The sequence below is a fragment of the Amia ocellicauda genome, chromosome 9, assembly GCF_036373705.1.
Source record: "Amia ocellicauda isolate fAmiCal2 chromosome 9, fAmiCal2.hap1, whole genome shotgun sequence".
Classification (NCBI taxonomy): Eukaryota; Metazoa; Chordata; class Actinopteri; order Amiiformes; family Amiidae; genus Amia; species Amia ocellicauda.
Genome location: NC_089858.1, coordinates 32550264 through 32576364, shown reverse-complemented (window position 1 = coordinate 32576364; position 26101 = coordinate 32550264). Strand labels below are relative to the sequence as shown.

Sequence of the window (26101 nt, the reverse complement as noted above, 5' to 3'; positions counted from 1 at the left end):
CAGGAAACGAACTGTGGTGCAAGAGGGGATGAAGAAAGTTTTTTTTTTTTTTAACCACCTGTAAATTACTGAAAATGTCCAAACAACCTATTCATTATAAACTGATGATTTAAGAGTGACCTATGCTGGATTGTGGCCATCTAGAACCAGGTTTGGAGACTGTCGATTTAGGAACATCTATAAAATGTGCAAAAAAAGACTACCCAGGAACAGGTATGGACAACCCCAACCTATGAGATGTCTCGTAAGTATAGCAAATCTAACTCAAATCCATAGGGAAACAGACAGAGGATGTTACTCTGTATTCTTTGACACACATCACCATTACGAGAAAGAGAAACGTGGTACATATCTATGTATCCCCACAAATGTGCATCACACACGTACACAGTCACACAAACACACACCCATTGTACTGTAGTTACACACAATCTCACAACCACCAGGGGATAACAGGGTCTGTATACATCTATTGTGCCTTTGGTTCAGATACAAACAAGAGTGCACTGTTCACATAAAACAAAGGGGACAGGAAATAATACAATCTACAAAGTTAATGTATAATACACACATATATATGTACTGAAACTGATGGTCTGTACAAATACTTTGAATGTCCCCCATTCATCAACTGTAGTGCACAATGTCATAACTGTCAAAACCCTTTCCATTTTACGATAGAGGCCATTCCGGAGGAAGTGCATAAAGCACTGACACAAATCTCTGTTGAAAAAAAATATAAATCAAATGATAGATTAAAGAAACATCTTGCACAAATCACACACATGGGCAAATCAATCAATAGTTCTAGAACTCTCCTTCCAACGAACTGCAGAAACCTGAAGAAAACATTTTAGCCAATTCAAATCTTTGCTTTTAGCTAACATGTAAACAATCAATGGTTTTCCTGGTCTTTCTGCATCTGTGTGCCACATTTTGGAAACTTATCCCAAAAAGGCCATTTGGATATGTACAATTAGCAGTTGGTATGTGATGCAGTTGCCAAGACTGGAATTGATCAATCCAAAAGTAAGCTAAAAGAAAATAGTGTTAAGATCAACATTACATCGTTGTCAAGAAAAGCCAAACCTCGTCTCTGAAAGAATGAAAGTTTTTCTTTTTACATTTTGTAGCAGAGAGGAAAGGGAAAATTGTTCTGAGGTTAATATTCATCAATATATTGGAACCGTTTGTCAGCTTGTCCTCATCACTGATGTCTAACAACATCAAATGAACAGTGACCACACTGGAGGTCCTGTGGTTGAGATGCATGAATCTGATATGGAATCACCACCTTGTCTGATGGACCATCAAAGAGTTACAATAAAATAAAGGCTTCACAGAAGTTGGATTTCTACCTTTGGACCTGGATAATTTGCTGCCAGCCCCTATGAGAATGAGAAACCCAACCTACTATTTCAGATCACGGCATCTGTTATAAAGATTGTTCTAATTGTATTATGTATCCATCAAACACACTATACAAGTACAGCAGTATGGAGAAGAAAACAACTCTGGGTCAGAAACGTTTCCATTTGACAATGTACTGAGGACAATAAGAGATTCTTAATTCCACTGGGCAAATTGTTGAGACATTTGTGGTACTGTAACCATGCTATACATTTAATTCAAGCATTGGGGAAACTGCAGATTGTCAGGAGTCAGCCCAGATGCTATAGATCCTCGGACAGCCAAGGTCTGGAGACTGGAGTGTGCATATGGTATTGAAGCATCACCTTGATTAAGTGCAGTTCCTCTTCCACTGTCTAGGAGTAAAACCTGAACACACTACAGTGATAAACACAATTGCAAATATTGTCAGTTTTTCTGGAGTGTTTACACCTGCAGTTCAAACGTCACATTTGCCCTCTCTTTAAAGACAAAATGTTTCTCTGAAAAAATATCTGAATGTTTTAGGCTGATCAAGCTGCAAGGAGTTTTTCCTTTACAAACACATAATACAAAGGTTTTGGAAAGAATACATGTTGGGATTCCACACAGTATAGAGTTGCAATGATCCACATTAAGAGTCAATCCTTAATATGGTCTTACTGGGTGGAGCAAGAATTACAAAACACTATAAAGTGTGAAATGTCAAATTGCAGTGTTAAAGATTGCAGAGGATTGTCTCTGTTGCTCTACAAAAATCAGCCATGACAAAGGGTAGAGACCTACATATGCACAGATACAATTTAATAATTCTGAAAATGTTCCATTAGTAACAAACATAGGTGATAAAGTGACCCTGCCTACCCGGTGACATGAGGATAGGTTTATAATCAAGATTGTGCACATCCATATTTACAATGCTCTTCGCCACATCTGATTGTTCTTCAGCTGGCGTGCTCTGTGCAGCGCTGGCAAGATCACAGTATAAAACCTTAAACATCCACTAGAGAATTACAGAAGGTCTGGAGATTCAGCGACTAAAGGTGCACAAAGAAGAGACACATCAGTGCCTGAGAAACTCTTCCGTAGTGTTCTACAGGTTCCCCATAATCCAAACATGTAAACCACTTCAATCCAGGTAAGGCTGGATTCCCAGAAATTTTGGCTGGTGTCAAAGCAGAATAGTACAGACTTCAAAAAAAATTAAAAACCCACCCCACCGAAAGAAAAAAAGCCTTTTATAAATACAGAACAGCCCTAATGTTATCCAAAAAAAGTAATGTACTCATGAGGGATGCAGGTGGAAGCCTCTGCTGTTACCAGTTTCCTTTTGGGAAGTATTTGTGAAGGGGTGGGATAGAGACAGACATGTTTCAAGCTCTACAGAAGGTAAAGCACACTCTCCCAAACTCTGAAACCATCCATTACAATTGTACAGGTGCAGTACCAAAATAAATACATCAACAGATAAAAGGCAAATCTGTTCTCATTAGCACTGGACAGGCTTTCAAAATCAAACTGATTCGATTCATTGGTACCCTATTTTTGGATGAACAGCTTTTGAAAACTAAATGAAAACATGCAGTACCAAACAGTACGACTCCCGTCTGTGTGCGACCCCCACTGCAGAGAGGTAGGACCATTGGCTACTAGAGTTTTTTTTTTTTTTTTTTTTTTTAAGTTTTTCAAAAAGGTTTCGGTCAATTTTTTTACAGTTCAAGAACATTCGATTTAATTCACTCAAGGAGGACAAGAATGTTTTTTGGGTTTTAAAGTGACTTTTATCCTCAAGGTGATTTGAAGTGCATGAGAACGTGGTCTTGCCTGAGTGAGAGTGGCTGCAGACCACGGCACGCAGGATGGGATTTAAAGAAGCTCAATGGATATCGGCTGGTTTTGGTTTGGAGACCAGAGTGTTTATATCGGCGGCGATGGAGTGATGCTGTGGATCACGGTTTATTCACTGAGATAGTGGGGGGAGGGGGCAGGGGATGAATGAGGTGGAGAGGAGTCACTGCACCTTCCCAGCAGCCCCAGTCTCACTTGCCCTGAAAGCTGCTGAGCTCCATCTCGTCCTTCCGGCGGCGCTGTTGGGCAAAGAGAGAGCTGAAGGGGTACAGCTTGGCCTTTGCCGGGTACCTCTGCCCGGCGATGTCCACCTCGTAGTCGCCGCGGTTGATGAAGTCCGGTGTGATGACAGTGGCCGGCCCTGGAGAGACGAACCCCAGGCAGACGTGGCGCTCCAGGGTGTAACTGTAGGCGCTACTGGTGGTTGCCCCCACCAGCTGGCTGTTGCGGTAGATGGGCTCCCCCCACCAGGGCCACAGGTCCAGCTCGGCATCATGGTCCTCGAGCACCAGCATGATGAAGCGCCGCGTCGCCCCTTCCTGCCGCTGCCGCAAGAGAGCCTCCCGACCCAGGAAATTGGTGTCCTGAGAGAGAGAGAGAGACAGGGCGAGGGTCAACCACAATACAGGCTCATTGACCAGAGCCTTCCCTAGGAAACCGGAAGACTTCAATTCTGCAATGAAGTTCCTCTCTCCATCTCTGCAGTGAGAAGTGGGGAGACTGAATAGGACAGAGAGAATGAAAGAAAAGAGATGGGGGGAGAGTGATGTATGAATAGAGACTGCAGGAGATTGAGAGAAAAGGCAAGGGGTGAGAAGAGAACAGTAAGAGAAAGGGAAGAGTCTGATATACGTCTACTTTTGTTCCGCGATGCCTCTCACCTTGTCAAATTTGACCCTGAACTCTCGGCCGCACTCCAGGGGGGTGGTGAAGGTGTCCAGGTCCTGACCCCAGAAAGCAAAGAACTTCTCGATGCGCAGGCTGCGCAGGGCGTAGTAGCCGGAGTTCCTCACTCCGTACTTCTGCCCAACAGACATCACCTCGTTGTACACGTGCAGAGCATACTGACACAGAGAGAGAGAGAGAGAGAGTCAGAGAGAAAGATTGCAGAAGGCCAAGGCTAAAATAAAGAGTATGACTACAAGATGACTCGATTGAAGAAATGCATCAGATAATCACAAAACAGGGGATGACCTCATGTGAAATCACATGCAGAGTTTGGATCATTTCCTGGACATTTTCCATTGATTAATTAATAATCTGGAACTGGCTGATTAGCAGTCCTCCTCACATCAGATGCTCACCTCAATGGGGATATACAGCATGAAGCCGGGCTCTCCGGTGTGCGTCATGCTCATCACGCGGATGCCATTGGCATAGCCCACACTCATCTCCTAAAGGTGTGAGGACAAAGACTGCACAGTGAGTAACAGACCTGCGAGAGGAGCTCCTGAGTGGCACAAGAGCTTCCAGACGTACTGCTGCGTTTGGAGACCAGATGCATACAGGCTATAGAACAATCTGAGCTGATCCAAAATGGCAATATTGTAAAAACTACTGTTTATTTATTTCTTAAATCCACTGCCTACAAATGCAGAAAATGATATAGAAAGGGTATTTGTTTAAAACCATTTAAATATTCTATAGCTGTGAAAATAGTGATGTTACAAAGGCACTTAGCTCTTAGATAAGCTTCTCTCCATACCTTTATTCACCTAGAGCATATAACAGCGTGAGAGACAAAGACATTGGTGAGGGGACAGTACCTTACAGAAGAGAGAGGGGAAGTGGTCTGGGGTCATGGAGACATAGGAGAGTTCAGAGAGGACGTCCATGGCCCGTGGGCCAATCAGATTCAGTGCTGCAAAGATAGAAAGTTAGTGATGAGCAAGATTTACAGAAATCCATTTGTCACAGAAAAACACAGAATTATAGGTTCGGCTGATTCAGAGAATTTCGTTTATTTTGTAGATTAATATTTTTTAAATGTATGCATTTTGAATGTTTAGGTTACCACTGAGTATACTTTCTGGATTGTAGGCTAAAATTATATACATATAAAAACATGCAATAAAAAGGTGCAATAGTGGTTTTGTGTCAACATATTAATGTTTTTTTGGACTCCAACCTCAATTAAAATGGTTAAGATCTGAATAAAACACATTTTGTTCAACTTAACGTTTTAACAATACATTTTAAATCACAGAAAAATCTTTTTTAAATCAGAGCTTGCAACCTGGCCATGAATGCCCCATTCATGCAGGCAATGTCAAATGGTAGTTTCAAATGTTTGCATTTCAATTTCCATGGAAAGCATCCACTGAATGTCACAAGAGCAGAATGTTGTAGATTTGTTTGTTGAATTGTATTTAAAGGAATTTACAGGTGTGAATAAATGTGACCCTTGTGACTTCTGGAATGAAGTTAATGTATTACTTGGCTCTTTTCAGCAGGACACTTAATCCAATGATGTTTATGACCCCGTTCACACTTATTAGGCCGGCCCCGGGCTGCCTCAAATTTAGACATTCTTTAAAAAAAAAAAAAAAAAAAAAAGTGACCCTGTTCAAAGTTGAGGCTTTAGGAGACCGAAGTGTGTTCACCTATGCAGCTGAAAAGGAGGTCTAAAGAAAATGCATGCCGGGAATTAAATCTGCTCAAACAAACCAGTTACGTGTGACACTAGGTCTGCTTACAGGTGTATGCGATGTATTTATAATCGATTTATTAATATTGATATATATACATATAGGCTATTGATCGGTTCTATATTTTCTTTGAAAGTAAAATTAACCCTTTGCAGCTGAAGCTTTCTAATATAAATGTAAAAATGTGCTGGTTCAATGGGTAATTGAATTAATATATTTCCCTTTTCAAATGTCTATCTTCGGTTCTGCAAGTCTAAAAGTGCGGTTATACAATTCACCCGAAAGCAAAGCACATTTAGTAGAACATCTACATTAAATCACAAGAAATCGTATGCATTAGTTATCAATAGCCTATTGAGATTTATAATCTGAAAATGTCTATTACATACACAGACAGATACAGCACATATATTACAGTAGTACTCCAGAAGTCTCTTCAGTGCGGTTTGCTGCAGGTCGATATGTCCCATGCAGTCCAAGCTGCTGCTCAGTGTTTCTACAGAGTTTCTCGGAAAAACGTGCAACCTTTTCTCTGGACTCCGCTGTGTTTGTTGTCATTTTTAAAGTCTGATCTTTGCATTTTTATTTTCCTTTTCCTTTTAATGGATCGCTTCTATAGTCATGAACTCACAGCGCTCGTACACTTCCTTTGGTTTATATTCCATCCACATTGTAAACAGTGCTTTAATTTCTGCATCGTCCCAGTTGTTACTTCCAACGTCGGCATTTGTAATTGTACTGCTCAGCTCAATATAAATCGCATTTCGGATTGGATAGTAAACAGTTGGTCTCGTTTTAAAATACATTTATTTGAATGGAAACCTGCTTCAGTAAAAGTTATATCATTTGGATAAGTGAATAAAGTTACCTGGTCCCGTTCACAATTTCACAATGCAATTTTCAGGTGTAAAATGCATACTGTTAAATTTCAGACTTCAATCATACTTAGTACAAGAAAAAACAATAGCATTTTACCAGCTACACACACTTTTATTTTAATTGACAGAGTAGTTTGAACGGTTTACATTATAACTCATTTAGCCTATACTTTTAAATATATGTAAAGATGTGAGGTAGCAAAATGTATCTGTACATTTAAGGCTATAGATTGAGAAGACATTCAAACAATACAGAGACAATACTGTGCATCTTGTGCAGTGGTGTAAGCTGTTCTGGTGCCTATGTTTATTCTGCGTTGGCGAGAAGCGGCGTCTCTGACTCAGACACCGAGTCTCTGGGGGTGGGGCTTGAGTTGCGTCATGCACTGACACTTTCCACGCGGCCCAGGGCCCGGAGCGTTCACATTCAGTCAGGTCGCCTTTTGGCCCCTCAAAAGATTTAGGCGGGTCAAAAAGCTGAACTAGTTTTCACCCGCTTTAAAACTATGACCCCGTTCACATGAGTGAAGGCGGCCCTGGGCCGGCCTAAATCTCAAATGTTAAAGGGGTCTATGTTTCCTATGTATTCAATGGTATGAATATATCTGGAGGGCACAGTATGTATATGTGAGTGTATATACAGTGAGGGGAAAAAAGTATTTGATCCCCTGCTGATTTTGTACGTTTGCCCACTGACAAAGAAATGATCAGTCTATAATTTTAATGGTAGGTGTATTTTAACAGTGAGAGACATAATAACAAAAAAATCCAGAAAAACGCATTTCAAAAAAGTTATACATTGATTTGCATGTTAATGAGGGAAATAAGTATTTGATCCCCTATCAATCTGCAAGATTTCTGGCTCCCAGGTGTCTTTTATACAGGTAACGAGCTGAGATTAGGAGCACTCTCTTAAAGGCAGTGCTCCTAATCTCAGCTCGTTACCTGTATAAAAGACACCTGTCCACAGAAGCAATCAATCAATCAGATTCCAAACTCTCCACCATGGCCAAGACCAAAGAGCTGTCCAAGGATGTCAGGGACAAGATTGTAGACCTACACAAGGCTGGAATGGGCTACAAGACCATCGCCAAGCAGCTTGGTGAGAAGGTGACAACAGTTGGTGCGATTATTCGCAAATGGAAGAAACACAAAATAACTGTCAGTCTCCCTCGGTCTGGGGCTCCATGCAAGATCTCACCTCGTGGAGTTTCAATGATCATGAGAACGGTGAGGAATCAGCCCAGAACTACACGGGAGGATCTTGTTAATGATCTCAAGGCAGCTGGGACCATAGTCACCAAGAAAACAATTGGTAACACACTACGCCGTAAAGGACTGAAATCCTGCAGCGCCCGCAAGGTCCCCCTGCTCAAGAAAGCACATGTACAGGCCCGTCTGAAGTTTGCCAATGAACATCTGAATGATTCAGAGGAGAACTGGGTGAAAGTGTTGTGGTCAGATGAGACCAAAATCGAGCTCTTTGGCATCAACTCAACTCGCCGTGTTTGGACGAGGAGGAATGACCCCAAGAACACCATCCCCACCGTCAAACATGGAGGTGGAAACATTATGCTTTGGGGGTGTTTTTCTGCTAAGGGGACAGGACAACTGCACCGCATCAAAGGGACGATGGACGGGGCCATGTACCGTCAAATCTTGGGTGAGAACCTCCTTCCCTCAGCCAGGGCATTGAAAATGGGTCGTGGATGGGTATTCCAGCATGACAATGACCCAAAACACACAGCCAAGGCAACAAAGGAGTGGCTCAAGAAGAAGCACATTAAGGTCCTGGAGTGGCCTAGCCAGTCTCCAGACCTTAATCCCATAGAAAATCTGTGGAGGGAGCTGAAGGTTCGAGTTGCCAAACGTCAGCCTCGAAACCTTAATGACTTGGATAGGATCTGCAAAGGGGAGTGGGACAAAATCCCTCCTGAGATGTGTGCAAACCTGGTGGCCAACTACAAGAAACGTCTGACCTCTGTGATTGCCAACAAGGGTTTTGCCACCAAGTACTAAGTCGAAGGGGTCAAATACTTATTTCCATCATTAACATGCAAATCAATTTATAACTTTTTTGAAATGCATTTTTCTGGATTTTTTGGTTGTTATTCTGTCTCTCACTGTTAAAATACACCTACCATTAAAATTATAGACTGATCATTTCTTTGTCAGTGGGCAAACGCACAAAATCAACAGGGGATCAAATACCTTTTTCCCCCACTGTATTATATATTCCTCATTATATTTATGGATTTAATTTGATAATTTGTCTAATTATGAAGCTGTTAATCTCATTCTTGCTCTTATTCTGCACTCCTGGCTCTCATCTGGGTGCAAACAGTGGTTGTGTGCTCTTGTGGCTGGTCTTACCTGTGTATTTCCAGGTCACGTCCTCCAGGTGCAGTTGGGGGTCACTGGGCATATGCTTCTTGATCCAGGCCCAGCAGTGCACCTGCTGATCAGTGGGAGAGATGATGAAGAAACTGGGGGCGAGAGGAGCAAAGGAGAGCTGGACTGAGGCTCTTCTAAACACTCAAACACCAGACCACACAACAGCACTGAAAGAGACTGAAGTACATTTTCCCTAGAACCTATATAGGTGTGCTTAAAATCCAGTCTTTGAGGGTTAGGTTTTCTAGATTTCCTGCATTAGACACACAAAAAAAAAGTTACATTGGTTTGCAATTAACTAATCATGAAGCAGATTTCAAGATCAGTTATATAGGATCACCACCACAATTTTTTAACACGAGAATACTTCACCACACATTGTAATGCATTTGGTTATTCAATATTGACACTGTAAACATCTGCCACCTCATAAAGTGAATTAACAGATGTTTGTTATTTAATCTCTGCAGTTGCGCTGATTTACACTGAATCCACAGTTCACCTCTTGTAAGGAATATCATTTGTGAAGCTGGTTCGAGGCTGATCAATCTTGAGCTGACTTTCAGGACAGATCGCTCTTCAAAAGGAGGAAAATCAACACACCCAGATGCATTTTCACAATTTCAATTTAACCTAAAAAAAAACACCAGCAGTAGGGTAACTGTAGTCTATCTATGTAGGGATGAGTGCCGACATTGAGAAGGAGAGCATTTCTCTTTCCAGATGAGAGTCCTTAACTTATTAACACCGACCAATGCATCAGAAATAAAACTATGCCAAATTTAATTACTTTATGAGCTACTACTAGGGTCTATATTTTAAATTTACAATTAAACTTACAAAACAATATAATTTGTTTTAAAAAAAACGTGTATTTTAGATTTACATAACATATGTAGGACAGACAAAGCAATGAACAGGACTTTCTATCTAGGCATAACATATTACTTTCACTTAATTTATATTTTTTATGTCAGGGGTATGTTGTTGTCAAGTTTATATGACAATGTAAATGTGGAATTTTTCAACCAAAAAAAATACATTTATAGTTTATTTGCTTGTGAGTGTTTGAGTTTTTCTGTTCTGAACCTTTTACCACCTTGAAATTAGATCTATCCACAATTTATTTATTGTTAAATGGAAATGAAAAGTGTGGGCTACCAAAATCTGTGGAGGGCTACTATAGTTTACTTTTTGGTAGCCCACTGGACTACTACACATAGAAGCGATTTGTCCACCCCTGTACTATAGTCAACCATTACCTTAATCTGCCCTGCAGGGAGAGGCAGGGAACTCTCCTTCTCCTTCCATGCCTCTGCCCACAGCCCCTTCTCTCTCTCCATCTAAACCCCTTCCCCTGCCCACAGCCCCCTTTCCTGTCCTCACTCTAACCACAGTCCACAGCCTTCTCTCCTTCTCCCTCCCTGTAACCTTCTGCTCTTCACCTTCTCCACCCAGACTCTCATCGCCGTCTTCCTTAACTCCCTCCCCGTCCTCCCTCACCTGTTCTTGTTGAGCCGCACCACACTGCAGTCGTTCTCGTATCCACCGCGCTCATTCAGCATGCCCGTATGGACGATGTGCCCCACTGGAACATCAAGGTCGTTGGCACAGAGGCGCTGGAGCAGCTCCAGGGCCTGGTCTCCTGTAGACTGGCAGAAGAATAATGGATAGTATAAATATACTCTCAAACAAGCAGTCACAAAAACCAAAGGTTGGACTGTTCCACCCAATGTACATTAAGGGTAATTGATTACATTAAATTCAATTAAAAAGGCTTTCTATACAAAACTGTGCTGCACATTCTTCCATGTTTTCAATACAGGTAAAGCCCCATAGTCCAGTCAGTGATGGTTCCAGTTTGGACTGCCAGAGCGGATTATGTCTGGGATTCCCTACAGGGTTTTTGGAATTGGCTGGGCACTGCTGGGGTTGTATGAGCTCAAGTCAGACACAGTTTCCTCAGCTTGGTACAAGACTGGACACTCCCTAGTTGCAGTGATACCAGGTACAGCTACATTAATCCTCACTACAATGTGAATGTGGACTCAAACCACATTCTGGTATGGTATATTTCAAATTTTACTCAAGGAAATGAGGGAGGTTATTCACAGACCTCTAAATAAAATATTAAAACGGACTATCAAAGCAGGGCTTGTACCTATGAATTGGAATATGCTAATGTGATACCTATCCACAAGAAAGGGGACAAAACTGAACAAGGGAATTACAGATCAATAGCGGTAAGGCTTATTATTTGTAAGATCATGAGAAAAACAAAATCAGAGGAACATCTAAATGTAAAGTGTATTCTTGGAGACTGTGATGGAGAAACATTTAAAAAATGATGCATCATTCCTCCCTCGTACAGATGTCTGCATTTATAGATATACTTGGACAATATTCAATTAAGGACTAACACCTAGCAAATTAAATGTACTGTGGGTAAATGTACGGCATTGCATGTAGGGAATAAAAATAGCAACCAAAAATATATAGAAATAGAGGAAACAATATCTGGGAGTTTGTCCAGGTGGAGAAAGTGATGACTCTACATAGCATTGGGAAGCAATAAGAAGGCAAAAAAACTTGGATAAATTGTTAAGTGTAGAATTTAAAGCATGAGAAGCAATGTTAAATCTCTACAATGCCCTACTTAGAGATCTTCTGGAATACTGTGTTCAATTCTGATCACCGCACTACAAGAACAATATTACTGTTCTGGAGGCAGTTCAGAGGAAAGTAACCTGACTAACTCCAGAGGGGAATGTCGTATTTGGACAGACTGAAGAAAATTAATTCCTTCAGCCCCGTACAGAGAAGACTACGGGAGGACTTGATCCAGGTATTCAAAATTATGAATGGTATCAACCATGTCAATACAGAGGATCTCTTCCAGATCAATAAAAACCTGCTTCTCTCTCTCTCGCTGTGTTTAGCAAGCCCATTTCAATGCATCTTCAAAAACTGTCAAAGGTTGTTTACAACTGCAGAGCACTCTTCCCAGTTGCATTACTACAAGACTGGAATGAATGGCTTAACTCACACTGAGCTCAAACTTGGTGAAGGAGGACATGTCGATAACACACACAGCCTCCTTGCAGCACTTCACCTCCGCGCCCACAATATCAAACCAGTCGGGCTTATAGAAGGTCTTACTCTGATCCAGGGCCAGCAGGTCTGCAAAGAGGGAACAGATAGGAGCACAAATCAGTATTACTTTAATTACTGGGATTTTAATTATACCATCTACACAGCCCAGGAGTATGGGGTGACACCTATAGTCAGGGAGGAAACAAATGTTTTGTGGTGGCCCATATTTAAATTGGAAGAGCAAGTTATTTTCAAAATTGTTCATATAAATGTTGTTACCAGTCACCACCCGGGTACACATGTTGGGAAGCAGGTTTGGCCACTCTCAGATAAATAATGTGGTGTATCTTGAATGTCAAGGCACCCACCATCCAAATCACAGCAGTTAACACTTTACTGTCACTACAGTGTCCCCATCTTAGAACACTTCAGCTCCAGAAAACAGTAAAACAATGCTTACGGTCTACTTTTCTTTTGGAAACTTAAGAGATTAAAATGATACATGTTTTAATGGACTGGTGCTTTAGGAGCTTAATAATTGCAGTGAGGGAAAAAAGTATTTGATCCCCTGCTGATTTTGTACGTTTGCCCACTGACAAAGAAATGATCAGTCTATAATTTTAATGGTAGGTGTATTTTAACAGTGAGAGACAGAATAACAACAAAACAATCCAGAAAAACGCATTTCAAAAAAGTTATACATTGATTTGCATGTTAATGAGGGAAATAAGTATTTGATCCCCTATCAATCAGCAAGATTTCTGGCTCCCAGGTGTCTTTTATACAGGTAACGAGCTGAGATTAGGAGCACTCTCTTAAAGGGAGTGCTCCTAATCTCAGCTCGTTACCTGTATAAAAGACACCTGTCCACAGAAGCAATCAATCAATCAGATTCCAAACTCTCCACCATGGCCAAGACCAAAGAGCTGTCCAAGGATGTCAGGGACAAGATTGTAGACCTACACAAGGCTGGAATGGGCTACAAGACCATCGCCAAGTAGCTTGTGAGAAGGTGACAACAGTTGGTGCGATTATTCGCAAATGGAAGAAACACAAAATAACTGTCAGTCTCCCTCGGTCTGGGGCTCCATGCAAGATCTCACCTCGTGGAGTTTCAATGATCATGAGAACGGTGAGGAATCAGCCCAGAACTACACGGGAGGATCTTGTTCATGATCTCAAGGCAGCTGGGACCATAGTCACCAAGAAAACAATTGGTAACACACTACGCCGTGAAGGACTGAAATCCTGCAGCGTCCACAAGGTCCCCCTGCTCAAGAAAGCACATGTACAGGCCCGTCTGCCATGTACCGTCAAATCTTGGGTGAGAACCTCCTTCTCTTAACCAGGGCATTGAAAATGGGTCGTGGATGGGTATTCCAGCATGACAATGACCCAAAACACACAGCCAAGGCAACAAAGGAGTGGCTCAAGAAGAAGCATATTAAGGTCCTGGAGTGGCCTAGCCAGTCTCCAGACCATAATCCCATAGAAAATCTGTGGAGGGAGCTGAAGATTCGAGTTGCCAAACGTCAGCCTCGAAACCTTAATGACTTGGAGAGGATCTGCAAAGAGGAGTGGGACAAAATCCCTCCCGAGATGTGTGCAAACCTGGTGGCCAACTACAAGAAACGTCTGACCTCTGTGATTGCCAACAAGGGTTTTGCCACCAAGTACTAAGTCGAAGGGGTCAAATACTTATTTCCCTCATTAACATGCAAATCAATGTATAACTTTTTTGAAATGCGTTTTTCTGGATTTTGTTGTTGTTATTCTGTCTCTCACTGTTAAAATACACCTACCATTAAAATTATAGACTGATCATTTCTTTGTCAGTGGGCAAACGCACAAAATCAGCAGGGGATCAAATACTTTTTTCCCCCTCACTGTATAATGGTATAATTTATACCAGGAATTTTCTCATAAAATGCCTCTCACATGTCCCTACAAATGATTACAAATGACACACAATGAACCTTTTACAATTCGTTCTTAAAAATCTAAACAGGAAATAAAAGCTTGTTAGGTTCTCTCTCTCGTAAACCCAAGTTCACTTAACATATCAATGATATTGAATGCCAGCCAAGAAGCTCTCTCTGGAAGACAACTTGTTTCAAAGATGGAAAGAGTTTGAAGGTGCTAAGAGATATTCAATATTCAATTTCACTTGTAAAAGAGTTCAAAACTGTTGGGTCTTCACTGATCAGACAAATGTCCGTTTGAAGAACACATTGCAACACCAAATATTTGTTCAGAGAATGCTAATATGAAAAAATGGCTGACAGGCTGCATTCAAGGAAGAGAGAGAGGGAAATTGGCCTCATATCTATTCCAGAGCTTTATTTTTCCTATTATAGATAGTATAGCACTACACTGTTTTTGCTGAAGCCTATTCACTAATGAATGAAATCCTGTCATAGGTGAGATAAGAGAGGGGGAGTCTAAGCATGGCCATATGTCCTAATCTCTGGGTGGAATAAAAAGTGAAGGTGGACTAAAGCTGCAGTATTCCTCACCCTTCCCAGATGGGACAAAGTACTTGGCCCTCTCAAAACCGTGCTTCTCCATCCAGCGGGCGCCCTGTGTGTCCAGTCGGTCATACAGGGGGGAGGTACGTAACTGCCGACCCGTCTGGAAGTCCCAGCGAGGCACCTTCAGCTCATAGAGCAGGGCTGTACAATACATACAACAAATAAATACACACACACAAATAGGGGCTTTGCAGCTGATTTAGATCTTACAATTTTCTTTGCTTCACTGACTATACTATACTGAACACATGCCTTCAGCTTAGTACTGTAATGTCTATTAAGATCGAAAAGTTTGAGATCTTACTTGACTCAAGTTTCATGATTAGTGCTTCCCCATCCCCACCCCACCGCTGGTGAATACGGTCTCTATCAACTCACGCATGACCTCCATGACACGGTGGCGCAGGAAAGTGCGGCTGCTCTGCAGGTTCCCGAAGCGCTTGATGTCCAGGGGCCACACGTTGTCAGAGGGGTATCCATATGTCATCCACTCAGCCAGGTACCTAAGGACCAGATTGGATACAGAGCAAATAACACACACGCATGGTTCAGATACCTAGAAAGCTCATGGCACTCGCAAGATTTAGTTTGAGCTAAACATTACAGAACTCAGTTTCCAAAGTCCAACCTACCAGCAATTACATAATTTCCAATTATATCATAGACCAAGACCTCTGTTCACATGTTCCCTCTTTTGCTTATATGATTTGGAATTTATTGGAAATTAGAGACCAAGCAATACAAAGTGTTCAGTGATTAGAACTCCCATGAGCCACTGCACTTCACTGTGTTACATACTCACTTTCCAGCCCCACCAGCAAAGGACAGCCCAGAGGAGTTCATCCCAACCAGGACAAAGTAGCCATGCACGCTGGGCGTCTCTCCCATCAGGCAGCGCATGTCTGGGGTGAAGGACTCGGGGCAGTTGACAAGTTGGTGGATTTCACAGGAGTCCAGGCTGGGCATGCGGCGCAGGAGGGCACTCAGCATGGGCTCTGTGGGCACATCAATGCAAACATCACTCAGGAAACTCAACTGCTCTGGCAACACCAGACTGGATATACACTGTACATCTGAACATTTCAGGAGGAGAAGTCAAATTGGTCCATAAATAAAAACTTAAGAAATAACCAAGTGCACTGTTAAAAATATCAAAAATAAAGCATTTCCTTGAACCAGTAGTATGATTTCTCCAAACCCCTAAATGTTAATGCTTTTATTTCCTACTACAAAATGTCCATGTCAGTGTATGGGATGGCAAAAAACTACAGTATAAAGTACAAAATGAGTCAAGCGAGCCACATGTGACATGAGACCAGCATTCCAGTCCTACAAGCACATACCAAAGTGGTCCCAGTCCTCCTGCATGCCTTGGATCTCCAGCTGGTTCCTGCCTTCTGTGAAGATGGGTTTGGGGTTCTTCTCAAAGCCCCCTGACAGCACTCCCCCCTGCCAAGCACGCACATAGATGCGCCCATCCAAGTCCATTACCACTGCAGGCAAACGCACACAGACAGACAGAGAACAGAACTCACAGATACAGTCTTTTACTTGGATGTAATGTTAACTGTATGAACTGGGAAGAAAAAAATGTAGTCATATATGCAACAGACATTTTGTTTGGAGGATCACGTTATTAATGTTATTTGTTACTTCCTGGATAGTTGAAAAACTAAAAATCACTGGATTTGTCTTCCCCATGGCAACTTGAGTCATTATCATCAAGTACAGTAAATGCAATGTAGTGCAGTGTAAAATACACCAAGTTGAGAATAAAGCAGATAGAGATGTAGATGTGTATAGACAGACAGACAGACATACAGACAGGTGACAAATTAAAGGAAAAAACCTGAATAAATTAGTGGAGGAACATAAGGAATGCAGATGCCTCCAAACAGGTGAACTGCATTATACAATTAAGCAATTAGCATCATATCATGCTCTGTGGCATGTATACAAATGCTGAGCAGGACCAGTTGACATACATTTTGGATCAAGATGGCAAGAGGAAAGGATCTAAGTGACTTTGAAAGAGGAGTCATTATTGGGGCACGAATGGCAGGAGCTTCAGTCACAAAGACGGTCAACTTGCTAGTTGATTTCTTAGGCGAGTCAGTAGGCGAGTGCATGTGTGGGACACCAAGAGAATGGTACAGGCCTGACTGCTTGACCCCTACAGTGAGGGGGTCCGGAGGCTCTGTTATGCTGTGCGGGGCATTTTCCTGGCATGGTTTGGGCCCACTTGTCCCCTTAGAGGGAAGGGTCACTGCAAATCATTACTAATGCCCCGTTTCCACTGGCATTGTGCTTTGTGGACGGTTAACTTGCTGGTGCTAGACGTGTCCGTAAGCGTCCGTCCCGCCCACTGAGAACATGATTCGCTTTCAGAATTGGAGGTGTGTGTTTGACTTGAGACACAGGGAGGAGATCAGTTACATTGTGTCGGAAGATATAATCTCAAGTGCTGTGTGCGATCACGAAGAAATTACAAGTTTATTAGCAGCATGGAGTGAAATCCACGTACAGAGACAATGACTGCTTACAGTTAATATCCGAGTGCATTAAAAACTTTGATTTAACAGGACCGGTGCAGTGCCTGACTAGTTAAAATAAACTGAAGGATAATAATCAGAGCGGTAGTAGCCAATATTCTTAATATTTTATGAATAACTGGCCGGTGTTCAGGCTGTGCTTTGTGAATGGTGTGCAGGACAATCCGCAGAGACAGTCAGTGTGAAGGCGAACACGATTCAGTTAAATTAATGAATAAATAAATACAGCAGATCTGGGTTTCCCTCTAAAACATAAGGACTGGTTTAATAAATGCGTCCATAAACGCCATGACTGAGACGTGCACACTTTAGTTCAATTATAACCTGCTATATTGTATCTGGATGATTAATCGTGAAACGTGTGTATTTTGTTTCAACTGTAACTTGCCTTGGTTAAGGATGTCTGATAAGTAAATTATAAATAATACGGCAAAAGGTATCGTTTGCAGTTACAAATCTGTAGTAAGAGTAATAAATTAAGGGAGTCACACTGTGCCGTTTAAAATACATATATACTAGCACAAATTATGATGATAATAATAACAATACATTCGCTATTTAGTATTATTGTTGCACATGGAAACGTATTCTTATGGGGATGTGCTTGTCTGAATATAATATTGTCTACACGTTTAGCTCTTCCCAACATCTCTTAACAGAAACGTGTATTTATTACGCTGTTTAAAATCATGTAAAGCACAAATAATAAAACAGACACACAAGTCCTCTCCATGTCAGGCTGTGTCGCTCGCAGTGTTGTTCTCTGTCTCCGTTTTTAAAACGAAATGGACCAAACCCACAGTCGCTGCTCCTCTCATCAGAGGGACGGACTTCACAATGGCCTGGTTTTGCAAAAAAAGCTCTGGAACGCATCTGAGGACGGATGCGTCCGGCACGGCATGGCACGGCACGGACGCTTATGCCAGTGGAACCGAGGCAAAAGTTATTCTGAGTGATCACCTTTATCCTATGGTGACACATTTCTCTCCTGATAGGAGTGGTCTCTTGCAGGATGACAATGCCCCATCCACAGGGCACGAGGGTCACTGAATGGTGTGATGAGTATGAAAATGATGTGAATCATATGCTATGGCCTTCGCAGTCACCAGATCACAACCCAATTGAACACCTATGGGAGATTTTGGACCGATGTGTTAGACAGCGCTCTCTACCACCATCATCAAAACCCCAAATGAGGGAATATCTTTTGGAAGAATTGTGTTCATCCCTCCAGTAGAGTCCAGAGACTTGTAGAATCTGTGCCAAGAGCATTGAAGCTGTTCTGGCGGATCGTGGTGCCCAGCACCTTACTGAGACACTTTATGTTGGTTTTTCCATTTAATTCGTCACCTGTCTGTATATATGTATTCAGACAATCTAAAAGCTCCAGCTGTAAAGCGGATATTTCTTCTCAAACAAAAAGCAATCTGTGTGTCACAAGAGCATTAGAGAGGGTTCCTTATGTGCTAAACAGGGTCTCCTAAAATGTATTTACAGTTGACTATAAAATGGGTATTTCAACAGGCAAAAAGTATAATTTAGTTTTTTTTTTTTTTCTTTATAGCTGGAACAGTCACCTCAGGATAGAATGCCACAGACACCAAAACACTTGCATGTTATCTATGGAAACTATAATATTATAAACTACATCTTCAAGTAGTAAGAACGTGGTGTAAGAATCACAGCTATGGTGCAGTCTTTGTAAGCCTGTAGTTCCCAGGGTGCAGTGGACACTTTTGATCCAGGGTTCAGTGGGCTGAAATCAACAAGGGACTTCTCATATCAAACAAGAGCAACTCCTTTTGGCCATTTAGGGTCTCGCAAATTCAGATTCCTAGCAATTACAGCTGCAACAAATTCTCAGACTGGGTTGGTGTATTACCTGGGTTGTGGGCATACCCAGCATGCAGTAGGAAAAACAGTGCAAGACTTTAAATACATGTTTCCGAGGAGGCATGCATTCTCTCATTCATTATATGGGAGTATAAAGTGATTGTAATGATTGTAAAAAATCTTCCCATTTCTATATTCCCTGCACACTGTACAGAACAGAGGTTCTCTCCTCCTCTTTTTCTCCCAGACCTCCCTCTCTGTGTTCCTGCAGGGGGCTGTAGCCCAATCTTACCTGGAGTGTGTGGCTGCAGGGGCTGGGACAGGGGTTTTGTGAGGAGGTAGAAATGCTCACAGGCATGCAAGGGCACAGACACCATCTCCTCGCTGGCCTGGCCCAACTCGTACGCCCACTGCCAACACAAGACAGGCCATCACAGGAGTGACAGAGGAAATACACTGGCACTACTGATACAATATCCACTTCCTGACCTATAGGCCAATGTCAACGGTCTTTACATGAAGAATAGAAATTCTGCATGAATATATTAGCCAATATAGCTTTATTAATTTCTAGTTAAAACTTTCAATTTTCATTTTAGTTAATCAGTCACATACTGTACATTATTTTAAGGTCTACAGTTGAGGGCTTAAAAGACTGTTCTAATTCTAGGCAAACTATGTGTAACTTTATTTGAAGCCTGCAGAGAAGTCCAGTTAATCAGAAAATCAGACCAATTAAGTAAATGGGAAATTAGTTTGACAGCCCTCCTTGTAGAGATTATAAACATGCAGTCCCATCGCTCTTCTGCTCGGGGGTTAAAATCTGTGTGAGTGATGCAAGACGTATTTAAGCACATGTGAAGGTACAGGGCTCAGTATCCACCCACCCACCTGTCCTGCACAGTTCACAAAGTAGTCACACTCGATGGGCCCGCGGTCCGTCTCCACACCGGTCACATGACCCTTCTGCACCAGTACATGGTTGACACCGGTGCGCTCGTGGATCTGCACACCTGCAGAGTCGAGACAGAAAAGGCAGAAATGAGTCACATTAGCAAACCTACCAAACAGTCTTCAACTTGGAGCACCCAGTCAGTGACAAGCTTCAACAAGCATGATTTAAACTACCCCCGAAAAGGGGGAGGGCGTATAATTCATTTCAGCCTCACAATAGTGTTTCCAAAAACCATAAGGGGACTTTTTAAAAGGTGTTTCTGTGGGAGGGGTATGCAGTGACAGTGCCTGAGGCATTTAACACATGTGAACAGCTGCAGGAGTCTGAAGAGAGAAATTCTGGGATATTGATTCACCTGGTAAGAAAACTGAATTCTTCAAAAGGAGCATGTTTTGCACATCAGTATCCCAAATTTTGTATGTGTAAACCTACAAACAATACAAACTGGTGCATGACTTTAGTGGCACATGATTGTGAATAGTATAGAGCTGCAGTTGAAAGTAATCACACCGTTCATTTAAAACCACCTTATTCTGTGATTAAAGTGTATGTATGTATGTATGTATGTATGTATCCTTATACAGGGCGACTTGCAATACATTTTTTTGACATACAATGTCCGATTTACACAGATTTTCACTGCCACTCCACAGAAATCAGACAAGTATAATTTTTACCATTTCTTTTAGGCTGAATCAATATTCAGCAAATCGTATGTCTGTGAACGAGGTCACTTCTTTATTGTGCTACTGTCCTGTACTAGAGTTCAACCTTGATACCTAGAAGAACGGGGTTAGAGAAGAACCAGTTTTTGTCCGCAATTTTGGGGTAGTACATCACAGGAGCCCCCCAAATATAAAACTTTACATATGTCTTAAGTTTGCTCATGCTTGACCATATATGCCAGGCAGAGAGGACCAGACTTCCACAGGACAGCATGTGATTCTTGTTATCCATTGTTCTGCAAGCAAAAAAATGCTGGTACTTCTTACTTACTTAGTGGGATGGCCCCATGAATGGTCCTCTTTGCAGCTGCTCCTAAAAACTCCCTTTAAATCGATCCCACATCTCTTTCTCCGGATTATTTTGAATTATTTTATGGTTTGATGAATAAAATTGATTAAACAAAATAAATCCCAGAATAATTGTTTCAAATGAAGGGTGTGAATACTTTACAGCTTTATAATTTACAACCCACAGAGAAACACTGAAACTAGGGATGTAACGGTTTGACGGTGCACCTCGGATGTAAAAACAGACAAAAACAGTTGTCATAGCATTGCCATTTTCTCATTCAAGATATTGCATTACATTATTTTTTTGTTGTCTCGCCTGATTAAGAGATGTCCTAAAGTTCAAGATAAATAAAGTTGAAGATATCTAAAATAAAAAACTAAAATATGTCTGTGTGTTTATCAAACATATTTAAAACATTACAAATTAAATTGCTAATAATATTAGCAATACACCATATACAGTGATATTTTTTGTAACAGTTACCATAACCGTGAAAATATCATACTGTTACACCCCTAACTGAAACTGAATAGTTAAACATGGTCGTCGGATGGTACCGGTACAGTATAAGAAACTCTGCCTGTATCAGCCCGTCCTCACCGTGCTGGGCGGCCGCCACTGCCAGGGCATGGTTGAGGTCAGGGGGCGAGACCACAGCATCTCCTGGAAGATGCACCGCTCCGACCAGGTCATGAATATTGACCAGTGGGTGGAGTGCCAACACCTGCTTGGGAGTGATGACATCACACTGGATCCCTAACAGCCTGGCAATGGATAGAGGAAGTTCTGTGATGATATAGCGCAGCAGCAGTTCGATCGCAAACACAATCACATAACCCCCCCCCGTGAAAACAGTACAGTGAAATCCCACTCCACGACTCGTCACACAAACACCCAAGTATGAGATTTCGTTCTGATCCTTCCCTTGGCAAAGCGAGAATAAGCAAATATCAGAGACAGCTGATTTTTATTTTTTTATTTTTAATCAGGCACAGAAATGAGCATTTTGTGTCAAAGTTCAGTTTCAGATTTGTGCCAGCTTTTTGTCATGGTGACGTCAAGGCTGGCATGTTAGGGCACAAAAGCGATTTTGATGCCTCCTGCCACATTTGGTTTTATTAAGAATTGGGCTCTCAAGGGCTGCAATTGGAGTAATAGACATGTAAATGGAATATAAATACAAATTTTCAAGTCATTAAATGCACTAAACACATATTTATAGCAGTGTGAAAACAACAATTTGCTAAGGAAACTATCAAAATAACCTACTGGTCACTGAAAATAAAATAAAAAAACGCTAAAATTAATGAACTGGGAAGAAAATTAAAAGCCATTATCAGGCTCATCATTCTCAGGGAACAGAGAGCAAAATAACTCACATTTCCCAGCTCCCTTACTCAGTCTGTACAGCTGCTTCCAAAGTTTACTCCTGTAGTGATATGGTCTCACTGTACACTTTATTTTCTCTTATATATACACAATGGATAATGTGTTTAATTACACAATTTACCCAACTGACATTATATTCTCACTAATTATATCAGTATATTATGAAACAATGACTTCTACTAATCAAACCCATGTGAGATACTGAATGAGCAGGTGTATCAAACTTGTGGCAAATGCCCAAATAGGAGTTTGTGTCATTTAACTACATAAATAAATAAATAGATAGATAGATATTCTGGGATCACTAACTTTGACAATCCCCCTCTAACAAGTCAAATTCAGACAATAAAAAAACACTATGCACTATCAAACTGCCAGCACAATACCATCACGCCCATACAGTAACACTGCAATCTCAGTTCCAGGCAGTAACACTCAATGCATTAAAGGGAATTACGATACTCACTTGAGGCGGGAGGCCAGGCGTTTCAGCGAGATAAAGCGGTCCTGATTCTGGGCCAGGCACAGAGAGCCAGTCTTCACATAGCCTGGAAAAGAGCCACTGAGTTCAATCCCCTAGCCACCTAACTCTGCTGCGCACTTCCATAAAGCATACAGATGCTGCATTACCCAGATTCCCAGCAATGTTGGCTCTGGTAGACACTTTTGTAAAGCACAAGTGAGTAAAACTTGTGTATATGCACAAAATCATGTCCTATTCTCTTCAGTGAGTAATTTAATTATTCCTAGTTGCTCGGTCAAGACTCATTCTGCAGCACAGCTGGGGGGGATGACTTCTCCGCACTCTAAGTAAAAATGTACTGATTTGGATCTATGCACCTGTCCTGCCCCAAGTGCAAATAGAACCCAACCCAGGTTATTGTCATTTCTATCAAAAATAGCACATCATATTTGTATCTCCTGAACAGGCCTCTAACTTATAATTTAGGTTTAGGCTCCAGTACAGTGTGACTCTGTTCTGGAAGAAGATAGTATGAGAAATGGTTGTCTAGACTAGGTGTATGTGAGGGATAACAGATCAGACGTATAGGCACCAACCTGTCTTAACCCCGGTCTCCTCCTCCAGTTGCTGGTACAGCGTATTGGAGTAGTTGGCCATCTTGCTCTCAATGGCGATGTGCTTGACCGTGCTGACGATGCCAGCGCACAGTCGGGTGGTCCCTGCACCCAGTCTGCACACACAAACACAGGGCATTAGTGTCAACACGTTTCTATATTTATGAAAATGCAGCTTCACTGCATGGACTCTCCCTCCCTTTTCTACTCTTACCTTCCCTGCTCCAGCAGCACAACATCCTTCCAACCCAGCTTGGCCAGATGGTAGGCCACCGACGTGCCCACGATGCCCCCTCCACAGATCACTACACGGGCCTGTGCGGGCAGGGGGGTTGGGGAAGGCTCCCCAGCGGAGGCCAGGCTCCTGGGCGACCCCCACAGTCCCCGCAGGCCTGGCAGCACCCCCCACCTTCGGGCATCAAACACAAGCCTGGGGAGCAGGGCAGGGGAGAGGGCCCTGGAGCTCCGCACACAGCCACGCATGGCACTGCCCCCTGCACAGGGCACAGCACTGGCACAGTTAGCACAAAAACACTCAGACCAGATCTTCTCAATATATGTGTATTATTTATTAGGTCTCTGACTGGGATTCTGGGTTAGTGTTTGTTCTGCAAAACCTCTTCTTGCCTGGATTTTTTCAAATGTATTAGTCCCATGAATAAATCCCACAGTACAAACTCGGTGCTGTTCAGTGTCTCCCTGAAATAACTGCCCAGTAAAACAATGAATCTTTCTGGGAATGTTTGTAACAATGGTATTGGTTTATTTCTAGATTTAAAGGTGTACGTTTACAGAAACCAAGGTGCCTTCAGGAAGAATGCAAATCGAGCAATACAGCGACAGCAATATTATAACAAACAAACGGACTCACAACAGCTTAAGAAATGAGTGTAATGATCAGCTGCTCTCCGCGATCAAAGGCAGACGTTTAATCGAGTCACAAAACAAAGACCGCTGTCAGAAGCAGATCATAAATGTTAATATGAACCACAACAGGACAAATAAAGGTCACCAAGTAGTTTAGGATGACCCCACCGAAGTAAACTCAGACACCCAATGACTGAGGCAAACACACTGCAGACAGTAGTTAGAAATGGTAGGCTTACCCTCGGGGGTACTAATATTACCCACAATATGCATGTGTTGTGCGTCTCAAAATTACGTACTTTAAAGTTTGCTTTACAGTATTTGTATTTTGCTGCATATACACTAGCGCTGACTTACCAGTTTAGAGAGTCTGGAAGTGGCCGCCTTGGTATCCGCAATTGTGCCACCAAAAAGGACCACACCTCCTCAATCTACTGTTTAACCTTAGATCCGCGATCTTTAACAGCTGAACCCCATCTGTTCAGCTGTTTTGGGAATCTCCTCCACCGGCCTTTGCCTCGTCTCCGCACAGCTTGTCCCTGCAGTCTCCCCCGCCTTCACAAAACACCCCAACTGTGCAAGCTCTCATTTACTTTCCTTGCTCGTCAGTTTCACAGATCACATATGAACCCAGCTCCCCACCCCCTCTGTCGGCCTACAGGCAGAGCTAAATCCCCGGGCCTCGCGTACGACAGCCCCTGCTCTGCGGAGGCCGGGAGTTCAGTGCTGACGGGGAAGGCTCGACTCCGGTCCAACAGGCCTCCCTCGCAGTGTCGTCACGTCGCCGGCGAGCCTACAATTCTGCGTCAACACGAACGCGACCCTCTCACATCTGACCAATCAGAGCAGCGGCTGCCGGGCCACACCCCCTCTGACCCCGGACGGCGTGCCCACCTGACTTTGTTTTCAAAACATCCCGATGACGTCAGAAGGAACTAGAGAGCGCAGTTTTCAATCATTCATGCAACCAGACAGAATACATAAAGAGCAGAAATCCGTGCAAATGTAATTTCCCATTCAAAATAATTGCATCCTTACGAGAAACTTTTTAAATGTTAAGTTGGCTTTTAAGGTAGGCCGTTTACAATATAATAGCACATATGTTAAATTCTATTTACAATATGGTCATTTTACAGTGGCGTTAGTATTGGTAGTGATTGCATTGTTTTATTTTGTAAGTGTTTTTTTCCAGGGCTCTATTTGACAGAATTGTATAGTCTTACTATAACAATATACACCGGTCAGCCATAACATTATGACCACTGACAGATGAAGTGAATAACACTGATAATCTCATTATCACGGCACCTGTCAGTGGGTGGGATATATTAGGCAGCAAGTGAACATTTTGTCCTCAAAGTTGATGTGTTAGAAGCAGGAAAAATGGGCAAGCGTAAGGATCTGAGCGACTTTGACCAGGGCCAAATTGTGATGGCTAGACGACTGGGTCAGAGCATCTCCAAAACTGCAGCTCTTGTGGGGTGTTCCCGGTCTGCAGTGGTCAGTACCTATCAAAAGTGGTCCAAGGAAGGAAAAGCGGTGAACCGGCGACAGGGTCATGGGCGGCCAAGGCTCATTGATGCACGTGGGGAGCGAAGGCTGGCCCGTGTGGTCCGATCCAACAGACGAG

The 26101-nt window shown here is 42.4% G+C and overlaps 1 protein-coding gene across 2 annotated transcripts; it reads right to left on the bottom strand.

Moving 5' to 3' along the window:
- Nucleotides 1–1958: 1958 nt before the first annotated feature.
- pdpr (pyruvate dehydrogenase phosphatase regulatory subunit) lies at nt 1959–25269 on the bottom strand. 2 transcript variants are annotated; one of them, XM_066714128.1, is made up of 18 exons: nt 24829–25269; nt 23819–24115; nt 23587–23720; nt 22994–23075; nt 21739–21902; nt 20058–20179; nt 19459–19576; nt 16125–16274; nt 15584–15776; nt 15160–15284; nt 14767–14922; nt 12204–12337; nt 10661–10809; nt 9137–9249; nt 5004–5098; nt 4542–4631; nt 4119–4301; nt 1959–3821 (listed from the first exon to the last, which is right to left on the bottom strand). In XM_066714128.1, the coding sequence occupies exons 2-18, from the start codon at nt 24085–24087 to the stop codon at nt 3429–3431; spliced, it is 2670 nt and encodes an 889-aa protein (XP_066570225.1). In that variant the 5' UTR covers nt 24088–24115; nt 24829–25269; the 3' UTR covers nt 1959–3428. The 2 variants fall into 2 exon arrangements, with proteins under 2 accessions (XP_066570225.1, XP_066570224.1); XM_066714127.1 differs by having other exon boundaries at nt 23819–24098.
- Nucleotides 25270–26101: the final 832 nt, after the last annotated feature.